The 12,065-nt window shown below is 36.0% G+C and overlaps 1 protein-coding gene across 4 annotated transcripts in view; it reads left to right on the top strand.

Annotated features, from left to right (window-relative positions):
- hace1 (HECT domain and ankyrin repeat containing E3 ubiquitin protein ligase 1) overlaps positions 1 to 12,065 on the top strand; it is a 56,176-nt gene that overhangs the window by 14,736 nt on the left and 29,375 nt on the right. For 3 of the 4 annotated variants that reach the window (XM_015351066.2, XM_015351063.2, XM_015351055.2), the window contains exons 8-15: positions 1,340 to 1,436; positions 1,703 to 1,804; positions 1,894 to 2,000; positions 3,022 to 3,274; positions 4,328 to 4,668; positions 6,881 to 6,949; positions 7,046 to 7,133; positions 8,923 to 9,034. In XM_015351066.2, the coding sequence (XP_015206552.1) occupies positions 1,340 to 1,436; positions 1,703 to 1,804; positions 1,894 to 2,000; positions 3,022 to 3,274; positions 4,328 to 4,668; positions 6,881 to 6,949; positions 7,046 to 7,133; positions 8,923 to 9,034 (1,169 nt within the window). The remainder of the gene's footprint in view (positions 1 to 1,339; positions 1,437 to 1,702; positions 1,805 to 1,893; positions 2,001 to 3,021; positions 3,275 to 4,327; positions 4,669 to 6,880; positions 6,950 to 7,045; positions 7,134 to 8,922; positions 9,035 to 12,065) is intronic. The other variant, XM_006625958.3, reaches the window with a different exon arrangement.

Here is a 12,065-nt window from a genome sequence, read left to right as displayed (position 1 = left end):
AGTGGAAGAGGTTCAGTATTCATAATCGTTTTTCAGCTTTTACATTTTCTGTTACAGTGTGTTTTCTTTTAGCCAAATGGATGCTAGATGTTAGTACATTTAAACACTAGAGCTATTGTAGACTGCTCAGAATCATTATATTTCTGTTGAGTGCTTTAAAAAGATATACTGTACTAAATAACTTATTTTTTAAACTTATTTACTGTTGAAAATAAATAGTTCTGATCTTCTCAAAATCACTCAAATTAGTAACAGAACATTAAGTGTGCTTTTGGTTCCCCTGTAAAGTAGCTTAAAACATGTTGAATTGGCTTCCGTGTTTCATGGTAAGGGTTCAGATTTGACACTGTCTCTATGGAGTGTGCGTGCTCTAATTTGTTAAAAGGGGTTTGTCTGAGTTTTCTTTCATTGTTTCAAAAGGTCTCATTATTACGCCCCCATGCATGTGGGACTGATATATGTGGGTTCCGGGTGTCTCATCGAGGATATAGTCTTGCTTTGCATCTTGTGCCTGATGGGCATGCCAAAGTAGATCAGTTTTGAAATGGTTTCCGTCAGCTGAGTATAATTTTGCACCTATTAGCACAGGGGAAGTTGTTTTTATTTTAAAGACCCCTTTCATTACTTGTCAGGAATGTAGCCTCCCAGGTTGAAACGCAGATTCCAGGACAAACAAATTGGTGCTGTTGTTCACAGTGTCACTAGTCAAATCTGCCCGTCTTTACACTGCCATAGCCCTTGACAGATGGCATTGTTCTTTCAAGTATGATTCTGGTTTTTGGCCACAAATAACAATGCCATTATGCAAATCGTCTTTATTGTCTCTCAGGACTTACCCCTAAATCATAGGTACAGATGGATCATTTCATCAAAGTGGTGGCACTGAAATGCATTGCCACAGGGAGGCCTATTGTTTTTATTGTTTATACCAGCATAATTTCAGGTTTAAACAGTCCCTCTGGGAAGGTGGCACATGTTAGGTTGCCAGGGAAGAATATTTGTTTTCTGATTCCAGGACGAATTCTTTTAATGAAAGACTATGGATTCTGTGAACCACCTGATCAAAAAGCGAAGCTGAGAGGATGGGATACACTTCATTTGGGATTTTGAGATTATTACTTTTGTTTCATTCAAACTCGTAGACTCAGACTCCTCAATCCGTGGTAAAAAAAATTGTTGTCGAGATGCCACTGGTGTGACACTTGGGAATTTGTCAGTGGTGTTGAGTTAAGCAGACTTTTGGCTACGGAGACACAAGTTTACACTGTTCCACCATAGCATAGTAAAGTGAGCAAATATGAAGCTTTGTTTTCCTAAGGTTGCTTTCTGTTTTGTGCAGCCATGGCCAGAGAGACACGGCTCAGATTCTGCTGTCAAGGGGAGCCAAGTACCTGCCAGATAAAAATGGGATCACTCCACTGGACCTCTGTGTGCAGGTTTGAACGGGCTGCAGAGTTCAGAGTGTCTTTTTTGCTTCAGGATTCTGTACTGTTCAATAAATTTATTTAGTGTTGAAGACTCCAGTGAATGGCCTTTTCAAGGAAGGACAGTTATTCTTATTTAGTCTGAGTGTGCCAGTATTATTGATGTATATATGTAGAGTTAAACCTAAACAAGAGAATATTAATTTGCTGCAGGTTTGCATGCATGTGTTTACAGTGTATGTACAGTATGTTTTTGAGTGTTTTTGTGTTGTTTACAGGGTGGTTATGGGGAAACCTGTGAAATCTTAATACAGCATCATGGAAGATTATTCCAGACCCTCATCCAGATGACACAAAATGATGATATAAAGGAGAACATGGTATAGTGCTTTTATTGATGAATTCTGTTTATTTCCATCAGACAAATATTGAGCTTACTGTATACAGGGTATCTGTATTTTATTTCCAGCTTCGTCAAGTCCTAGAGCATGTTTCTCAACAGAGTGAAAGCCATTATCAGAAGATTCTCACAGGCCTCGCTGAAGTTGCCACAACAAATGGACATAAACTTTTAAGGTACAAAAACCCAGTAGTCACACCCTGGATGCATGAGAATTTATCTGTTGTAATTTTGATTTTGGTATTGAATATTAAAATCAAATGTGTCCTGCCATAGCAAAAGTAGCCCTCATCTAGAACAAATTCTTAGTTCTAGACGAGTTCGTCAGAAAGATCTTGACAAGTCATGATGCATAATAAATGTTTACTGATATTTATGTAGTGTCTTGTTAAAGTATTCACACCTTTCCTGTGGTGTCCCATTTTGTGAAATTATAAAATGATGCATACAATTTTTTAGCTTAATAGGTTTTTAAAAGCCTGGATACTCAAACTGAAGACTAAGAGTAAGATAACATGCAGTAAATGTCAGCAACAGCTAAAAAGAAAATCCTGAAATATAACTTTTTTCATATTTACAACTTTTCCATTTTTCTTTCAATTAAATTAGCTTTTTACTTTTTTTTTTGCTTTGAATGTGACTAGTAAGTTGTGTATATAATATTAATTACTACTTTAAAATTCAATGACTGCAAACTTTAAAGCAACAAAATGCGAAAACTGTGTGAGGATATGAATAATTTTGCAAGACACTGTACTTGCAATTGTAGCTTTATGAAGATTTTAGCTATTGGCACTACATAGATAGGTTTTTGGCCATTGCCTGTATCTCCTGATTATTTGTTATGGTTTTTATTGGTTTATTGATAATTCTTCAAAAAATCCAACAACCACTAGAAAGAAAGGCCTAATGACCCTTATGTATGTGTGGTCTGGAGGTTTGGTTATTAACATGAATTTAGATTCCATTTATTGCTAAACAACAGCACTTGAGAAATGAATTCATAGACTTTAAACAAACTTGTCACAATAAACTCAAGATAATGACTGCGTTCCACATTACATGCCCTGTACTTCTTTTCTAAATATAAAAGAACATTCTGTATGTCCTCTAGGAATTAATATTTTTTGTAAATGTCAGTAAGAAAAAGTACCAGTTATACTTTTCATTTGCTTTCTCATGTTGTCCTTTCTGTAGCTTATCAAGTAATTATGAAGCTCAGATGAAGAGTCTGTTGAGAATTGTGCGGATATTCTGCCACGTCTTCCGTCTTGGCCCTTCCTCGCCTAGTAATGGAAATGACATGGGTTACAATGGCAATAAAACACCACGAAGTCAAGTGTTCAAGGTCAGAAAAGTATATGACGTTAGGAAGAATGACGTTATTGGAGTTAAAGAGACGGGTTTCAAAGAGCATGCAAACATATATCAGACTTCTCCTGAACAGGAAGTAAGTTTTGGACCACGTCCCCATGACTATCTTAGTAATTGGCAATCATTTCAACTGGCGATCTTTAATCATTAGTTTTCCCTTCTGTCTTTCATATTTTCAAATTGCCTTTTCTGATTTTCTTAAATTTTAATATACTATGTTTGAAACACATGTAGTACTCCAGTTACTTGATTTATTTATCAGCTAGAATGCTGGAACTCATAGTGGATATTTAGTTGCAATTCCTAACATTTCTATATTGCCTTCTTGTAACATTTCTTCCAGTTCTGTATCATATAAATACTTATATACATGTTTAATTGTGATATTACAACTTTTATTTAATTGACTGTTGTTATTTCAGCCTTCCCCCTACTATTTTGTAGAATATTGCATAATCTATCATCTGTAAAAATAGTTTTCCTCAGCATATATGATTTTGTCTCCTAATTTAGAGGACATAAATGTGTGTGTGTGTGTAACACATTTCAAAGCTTGAAATATGCAAGGAATGAAATGATTACTGAATCACATATCCTGAATAGTTTTCATCCTATGATTTAGAACAGTAAAGATAATCTGAATTTTTAGAACTAGAAACCAACAGATCTTCAACTGTTTTTTTATAGTTTTCTGTTCCTGTTTTTTTCATTTATTTTCTAGACCATAGACCTAGTTTAAACGATTCTGTATTAAGTGCAGTGAGACATATCTTCCTGAAGAGGGCACCAATTCCTAAGCTTTAATTTTTCTATTCTGCAGGTCCTGTGCTTTTCATCTGATACTTCCCCTGTGTTATTCCTTGTGTATGAAAACCATGAAATTTTCATTTTTCACAATTAAAGTCTTAAAAGGATATTTTGAAATGCAAATGGGAGGCAAATACCCTAGTGTACAGCTAAACCTTATCTGTATAAATGGGCATTAAAGATTGAAAGCATACTCCCGTGTTTTTGTTTTGGGAATAGAAGAGCATATGTGGCAGTCAGATCAAAATTGTCTCAAAAAGCAAATTTTCTTATTATCTAGTTTTAAGGGGTTTGTGACATGTCTTTTCTTTTTCCCTTAAAGCCTTTGGAGTTACTCTGGCACTCCCTTGATGAGTGGCTGGTTTTAATTGCTACAGAGCTGGAGAAAAACAAAAGGGATCCAGCTTCAGGTGCCAACAACATCACTTCCATTTTACTAAAGCAAAGAGAAGTTGATTCTTCTGCTGCGTCAGTGGTGGGTGACAATACCGCACGTCCTCAAGCCATCACACCTGCAAGCCAGGCCCAGCTGGATGCAGAGGTGATCATTGAGGCTCCGGAGGCCTATGCTGACGGCGAGGATGTCATATCCATGACAGCCAATCGACTTAGTGCTGTCATCCAAGCCTTCTACTTGTGCTGCTCTTGTCAGATGCCTCAGGGGTAAGAGCCTTCGTGAACTGTGGAGGGAATCCACTTGCCTGTTGAATGTTCTTTGTTCCCTCTAGTACTTGTAGCAAAAAATCTTGCTGTTGTGGTGTCCGGACTTTGTGTCATATAACACTTCAGCCACAAGCTAGGATACAAAAACAAGTGTCCGACACCAAACCAAAAGCAAAATGCAGCAGAAAGTTTGGAATCTGGTGCGTCATGCAGGGACTGACACTGACGCTGGTGCAAAAAAAAAAATCAAGATATTTTAAAGATGTTGTAAAAGTGGATAGTTTCTCTGTTTTGGGGTTTTCATTTCAGCATGACAGGGCTTTGCAAGTGTGCATTCGTAGAAATTATAACACTAAAACCTGTGATGTTACAAATCTCTTAAAGTTTCAAACCCTCTGTCAAATGCATTGAAAAGTAGTAGAAACTTAGAAAACAGTGCCTGAAGGAGAGTCAAATATAATCGGACTTATATTCATTTACAATACAAGGAAAGCTCTTTCTGGGGATTAGTCCTTAAGATCTATCCCCTAGTTCCATGGAGCTCAAGCCGCTACACCATTCTTTCTTTAGGAAATCTCCCAGCCATCTGGTCAATAAGACAAGTAACTCCATACAAACCTGTCAATATCTTTCACTTACACCCTACGACACCATAGCATTTTAGAAACTGTGTCAAAAGAAATTCATTAAGGACTGTAGTTGAAATAAGGCAAGGTCGTAGTGTGCTTAGAGTAGCTATATAAATATATAAATATGCTTTTATAACAGACTCCACAATATTGTATTAGTTGTTTTGGTTTCACAAACCTGAACGTACAAGTTTGAAAAACAGTTAATTAAAATTTTATATAATAAACTTTTTTAGAAACATATTTTGTTCTTGCATTTAAAAAGAAGATTGTGCTAAAGTCTTTGCTGTTAACTTGAAACTTAAGATAACTGCCATATGGACTGTTTGACTGCCAGGTAATTAAGACTGAGATTCTGGCACCACATTTAGTACACAAGTGAATTCTCTAGTTCTCTAAGTTAAATTTGTATGTTTATTCACATTAAAATTCAAAATATTTGGTCCAACTGTTTGATAAACAATCTAAAGCTACATTGACAATACAGGGCATCTTGGAGGTGATTGAATGTAGACCAGACTTTTTTAATACACTTTCTTCAAAAAGGACTACCATTTTTTAATAGTCAAACATAAATTTTGAGATTTGTAAAAGCAATCTTCACATGCATATAAAAGATTACAAACAACAGGAAGCCGTTTGGCACCCGAGTTTTTCTCAATACCTAGCAGCATGCTGATTGAAGAATCCAATCAAGCCATTACCTGATGCATCCCAGAGAATGATCTTTAACAGCATGGTTGTACAGTTTTGCTCCATTCAATCTTGATTATCTGTGTAAAAAAGTATCTCACATTTATGATCTTAAATACATCTACTATCTCTGGTCTTTGGTCTTTGTTTCAATGATGAGTTTCAATAAGTAGTTGCAGGACTTTGAAATCTCTAAACTAATCTATTCATAATTTTACAGGTAAAAGACACAACATTTAATTTTATCCACTGTTATTTTTTTAACAAATTGAAATATCCTGTCTTATCCTATTGTTTGTTGGGTTCTGCTCGATCTTATATTGGACTTAGTGGTTATTGAATAATGTTTTTTTAATGCATCTTTCAGTGATTACACTGAATACTTTACATCTCTGAAAACAAGTTCTATTGTATTTGAATTCCAGGTGTGTAGTTGTACAATACTTTATTTCCAATCGGTCTCAATGCAATAAATAAAGTATTTAAGTGTGCTGAAATATATTTTGTAGAATGTGTTGCGAAGAGAATCAGACTTTGATGTATCAGGAAAATAATTTATTTAACCTTCTAAATGGTAGTATATTTCTTTTATTTTATAATATGAGCAAAAATTAATAGAATTTATTTTGCTTAATATTCAGGTATTGAAAACAATATTGCTGGTAATCAGGATGCTTTTTTATTTTGATATATTAAGAGTTACAGCATACAACTTTTCTTTAAGCATACTGCATCCTTCCTGAGCTTTGCATGGGTTGCATTTGTGAAAGCTCTAGATTTTTGCATACATGCATTATTGCTAAATTGCTTTTAGCATGATTTAGCACTGATTTTTTCCATGTAAGTGCAGTTTTTCCATGTTATTTCCATGTTTTTGCTTCCTTATACAGAATGACATCGCCCCGGTTCATAGAGTTTGTCTGCAAGCATGATGAAGTGCTGAAATGCTTTGTTACCAGGTGGGTGTGCAATGCCTCTCCAGCTAACAGTGTAGAAAAATAAAAAAATGTAACCGTTTCAGAAGTCACAAACATAATATGTGTTTTGTTTTTCAGAAACCCCAAAATAATTTTCAACCATTTTCACTTCCTCCTCGAGTGCCCTGAATTGATGTCGAGGTTCATGCATATCATAAAAGCCCAGGTAAAGCACCCTTATTTGAATTCAGTATCTGTTGTGCTGAATAAGTCATTTTTTCTCCAAGATTAAACTCCTGTAATCTAAAACATTCAATGCTTATCCTTTGAGGGTCAAAAGACAAATCTATAGACAATGTTTATCAAATTTAAAGCTTAATGTCGGCTTTTTTCCTGCAACTCAGCTCTATTTAAAGTCAGTTATAATTGGAAAAAAAAAATGTTTTATGGGCCAGCTAATGCTGAACAAACAGATCCCACTTTTCGCTGTAACACCTCACAGACTTGCAGGTGTAAAGTTATTAAGCTGTCATCTTGCCACAAAAAGGCTATCTATTTAAATCTCAAAAGGGCAGCTAATGCAGTTCACTTTCTGCAGGTGCTGCTGAGTTTCGCCACACATTATTCAGCCCTTTTACAAAGCTAGAGATAAAAGCAGATGTTTTAACAGTAGTGTGTGGGCTACCCCAGTTATTTCAATTACAGAAAAAAGGGGAGTTGTTTAATGATTTAGAAAGGCGAATGATATGAGATTATATAGTTGCAGCCAAAATGTCAGGTACTAACACTGTGTATGAGTTCATGATTGGCTCCCATGCCAGATTGTTTCAGTTTGTGCTACTGAAAAGGTAGCACATACCCTCTACAAAGTTATGAGGCTTTTCTCATAGAATTTAAACTGGAGTTATAGTATTTAAAAATGATATTGCCACATCCATAGACTTTGATTTAAAGATATAGGTGCTATATATTTTTTGTAGATGTCATGTCATCTTGACTGAGTAAATGTGTCTCATTCCAAACAAATTTAAGTGAACACAGCCTTAATAATAATAATTGCTTACACTTATTTAGTGCTTTTCTGGTCATACCGCTCAAAGCGCTTTACAGGTAATGGGGACCCCTCCACCACCACCAATGTGGAGCATCCACCTGGATGACATGACGGCAGCCATAGTGTGCCAGAATGCTCCCCACACATCAGCTATCAGTGGGGAGGAGAAACAGAGTGATTAACCCAATTCATAGATGGGTTGTATTAGGAGGCCATGATTGGTAAAGGTCAATGGGAAATTTAGCCAGGACACCAGGGTAACACCCCTACTCTTTTCGAGAAACACACTGGGATTTTTAATGACCACAGAGAGTCAGGACCTCGGTTTTATGTCTCATCCGAAGAACAGTGCCTATTTTCAGTATAGTGTCCCCATCACTATACTGGGGGATTAGGACCCACGCAGATCGCATCCTACTGGCCCTCCTAACCACGACTTCCAGCAGCAACCTTAGTTTGTCCCAGAAGGTCTCCCATCCTGGTAATGACCAGGCTCACACCTGCTTCAGTGGGCTGCCAGGGTGATATGGCTGCTGGCAAAATTCAGATCCTTTAAATAACAAATCTTAACCTGGTGTTGCAAATTTTTGCCTCTGGTTAAAATTATTTTGATTTTCCTAGAAGGAATGATAATCTTGTAACTGTATGTTTTTCGTTGTATTCTACTGAAGGGTAATATTTTCCCAATTTTCTTGTTCTCTCTAACCAAGTTAAAGAAATACCTTTGAAGAAACATTTTGAAGAATCACTCAACATGCAAGTTTTGTTTTGCATTATTATTCTGTACTTTTTAAATGTATTAATTACCACATTGAGTATCTCCAGAGCTCATTATTTAAAAGTGCCAGAACGGAGGCTAATTATTTGAAATTGAAATGGTTTGCTCCCTTCGTCGAAGTTGCGGATGGGTAATTAACATTTGCTAATGAGCTGTCATTTTTCATGTCCTTGTTTCCTACAGCCATTCAAAGACAGATGCGAGTGGTTCTATGAGCATCTCCACGCCGGTCAGCCTGACTCTGATATGGTGCACAGACCCGTCAATGAGAATGACATTCTCCTTGTTCACAGAGGTACTTTAATGATATGCATCTTTATTAGCATTTTTATTGTGCTGAACCCAGGATTCATCACAACTAGGATTTCAAATCCTGTGCAGGATCATTTAAGACATGGTTCATTAGCTTATTAATCAGGGTTCATTAGCTTTTAATTTTTGTCCCCTAAAATCTTCTTTGTCTTATTTAATTATAGAACACATATGTGTCTTGCAGATGCCCCCTTTAGCATGATGATATGCAATGCAAATGATTACAAGCATTTAAATATATATTTACATGAGGCATAAATGTGTTGCACACAATGTGTTCTGCAACTTCTTAATTTCAATACAGAAACTTTTCTTGTCACAATTCTAATGTCATTTTTTTCTTTAAAATTGCAAAACTCAAATTTTAAAAAATATTCCTATATTATTGAGCATTAATTATTTTTTTTAAAAGTTAATCATTTCATTTGAAGGAAGGCGTGTTTAATAATAGATTTTAATGTTTTGATATATTTGGTGTTTTTGTGGCCAAAACACCTTTTCCCAGCACTGGTTTCATAAGAATGTTCTGAGAGCCCCTGTTGAAGTGAACCAAATGCCAGTTATACCAGAAAACTGTCCTTTCATCGACGTACTGAACTGCCCTGAAAGCGCAGTAAAAGTGTTTTGTTTATTGCAGTCACATTTTTATTCCTTGATCACATGCCCCATCTATGTTTTGAACCAATTGCTTGAATTTTAATGAAATATAAAGGAGAGGACAAATTGTTTTGTTCTCTTATAGAAGAGACAACAGCACAATAAAAAAGAAACAATTCTAACAAGGATCTCAAAATTTACTCTGTATACATTGAATGCATAATGAAGATATTAAGTCTCCAAAATTTTTCAAGTAACAACAAGAATGAACTAGGGGGTGGGTGGTATAACTGGTATAGATGGTTTACTGGTAGAAATATGTACTACGATATGGACTTGGCTATACCATTTATACCGGTAGAGAATTGATTTTGATTTTTACTTAGATTGCTCTGCCAGCATCGTTGCAAAATGGGGTTCGGAAATTTTTGCTATTGACCTGTCATAGTTTTAAATTCTGCCATATTTTAGCTCCAATTATATCATTCTGGAAATGTTCATCTTGCTGATATTTGGAAATCTGATAGATTCAGAATTATTGATCTTCAGTGGTTCTGACGTCCGGTTTATGATGGATCTGAGGTCATTGCGGCCAATAAAAACACACGGTGTCCTCTTCCCTTTTCCGTGAAAACAAATGCACTTATTCGGTGTGCCCGTCTGCAAACACAAATACGCGGAGAAATGGAGAAAGGCAGCGTTAGCGTGATGGGAACAAGTGACAAAATTGTTGAAAAGAAGGGTGCTTCTTCGGTTGATTGGAAATAGTTCAGAATTTAAAAGTTGGACCACAATCAGAAAAAGAAGAGTCTGAGCAGCTGCTTCTCAAAATTAAATGTCCCAGTGTCAGTTCTGCAAAATAAAAATGTTCTTAAAATGTTCGACTTCTACTTCAGTTCAATGTGAAATTTAAATTTTAAAATTTTAAAAATTAAAGAAACAACACAGTAGCTAACCAAGAGTTAATAATAGCCTAATAGTTAACTCCAGGCAATAAAAATGTATTCTCCAAGTCTTGTACTATCGTTACTGTCCAAAATTAAAATTATACTGTGATAAAAATTTTAGGCCATATCGCCTAGCCCTAGAATGAACTATATGAGAAACTGTAGGAAGCTTTTAAAACTGTAGCAGGATAAATTTTCAATTAGCAGTTATACATAACTCCTTGTATATGAAACAGTTTTTATGCTCAAAATTGATTGAAGATATGTAGAATACCTATTTTAGCAAACATTCATTCAGTTGTTACTCTTTGACACTTGATTGATAAACCAACTGTTGTGTGATAACTTTACAGATCAGTAATTAAGTACTGGCTCGTAATTGCCTTGGATCCTTTATGTCATATGATACCATTTTGAATGTATTTTAAATGAAAGCATTTTATTTATTTTTTGCTTTATTAGAATTTGGTTCAAGGTATACATTTGGTATTCCAAGGTATTCAATGGCAGTAAATGTAGCTTAGTAGTGATGGTTCCAATACAGCTAGTCTCGTTTGTTGGGGAGAATTTCAGGAAGAGCTTTGTAATATTTTCCCTCTGCTTTCAGACCATTTACCAAATAGATAGCATTAGATTGGTAAAATAAATATAAGTTGTAGGTGAACACAATAGGCATCTTTCTTGCCTTATTTTGTGTATGCCTTTTAACATAGTTTAGAGTTCCAACGTCTGCTCCCTTACCTTGTGTGAAACCTGGACAATAAGTAACATAGACTGCGAGGTAGTGGTAGGGCTGTGGGGTCATAACTAGAAGGTTGGAGATTTACCTTTCAGGTGTAGCAGTGCTGTTGTACCCTTGAGCAAGATACTCCATTCACTTTGCTTCGGTAAATTGTCCAGTCTAAATGGTCACAATTCTTAGTGGCTTTGAACAATATCATCACCAATTAAATAATACAGCATAGTAAGCAAGTGTACCTCTGGTAACCCAGTACACAATGGTATAACAGGGAATAGAAGATATACCATCAGAAATATCTGAACAACAGTCCTGGCAGATTAAGACTGAAGCTGAATGAGACATCCTTGGTTTTCTTGCCATTGGATTGAGTCTGTACTCTGACAAGAAATGTCTTGGAAGCTGATATACAAAATATTGTCATATATCTTTTCTCAATATATTCACCAAGTGCTGTAGCAGCCATAAAATGGTGATGGGTGATGGGTAAGGGTAGTGAAGCTCCTAGTCATGAACTGGCACGGAGGCACACTTAGGTTGAAGAAGAAGTGCATATCAGCAGTTGTAACTGCGACTGGGATCTGCCCGGCTCACCCTTTTTGGGGAGGGGGATAGGAAACATTCCCTAAACATAGTCTCCCTCATCACTCCCTATTGGGTAGCCTTGTGGATATCACCTTTCTGCAAGATATGGTAAGAGAAAACATGAAGAAAGGCAACATAAGTATAAT

Source organism: Lepisosteus oculatus, chromosome 2 (assembly GCF_040954835.1).
Source record: "Lepisosteus oculatus isolate fLepOcu1 chromosome 2, fLepOcu1.hap2, whole genome shotgun sequence".
Classification (NCBI taxonomy): domain Eukaryota; kingdom Metazoa; phylum Chordata; class Actinopteri; order Semionotiformes; family Lepisosteidae; genus Lepisosteus; species Lepisosteus oculatus.
Note: the sequence above shows the minus strand (reverse complement) of the source record. Positions and strands in the feature narration are given on the sequence as shown.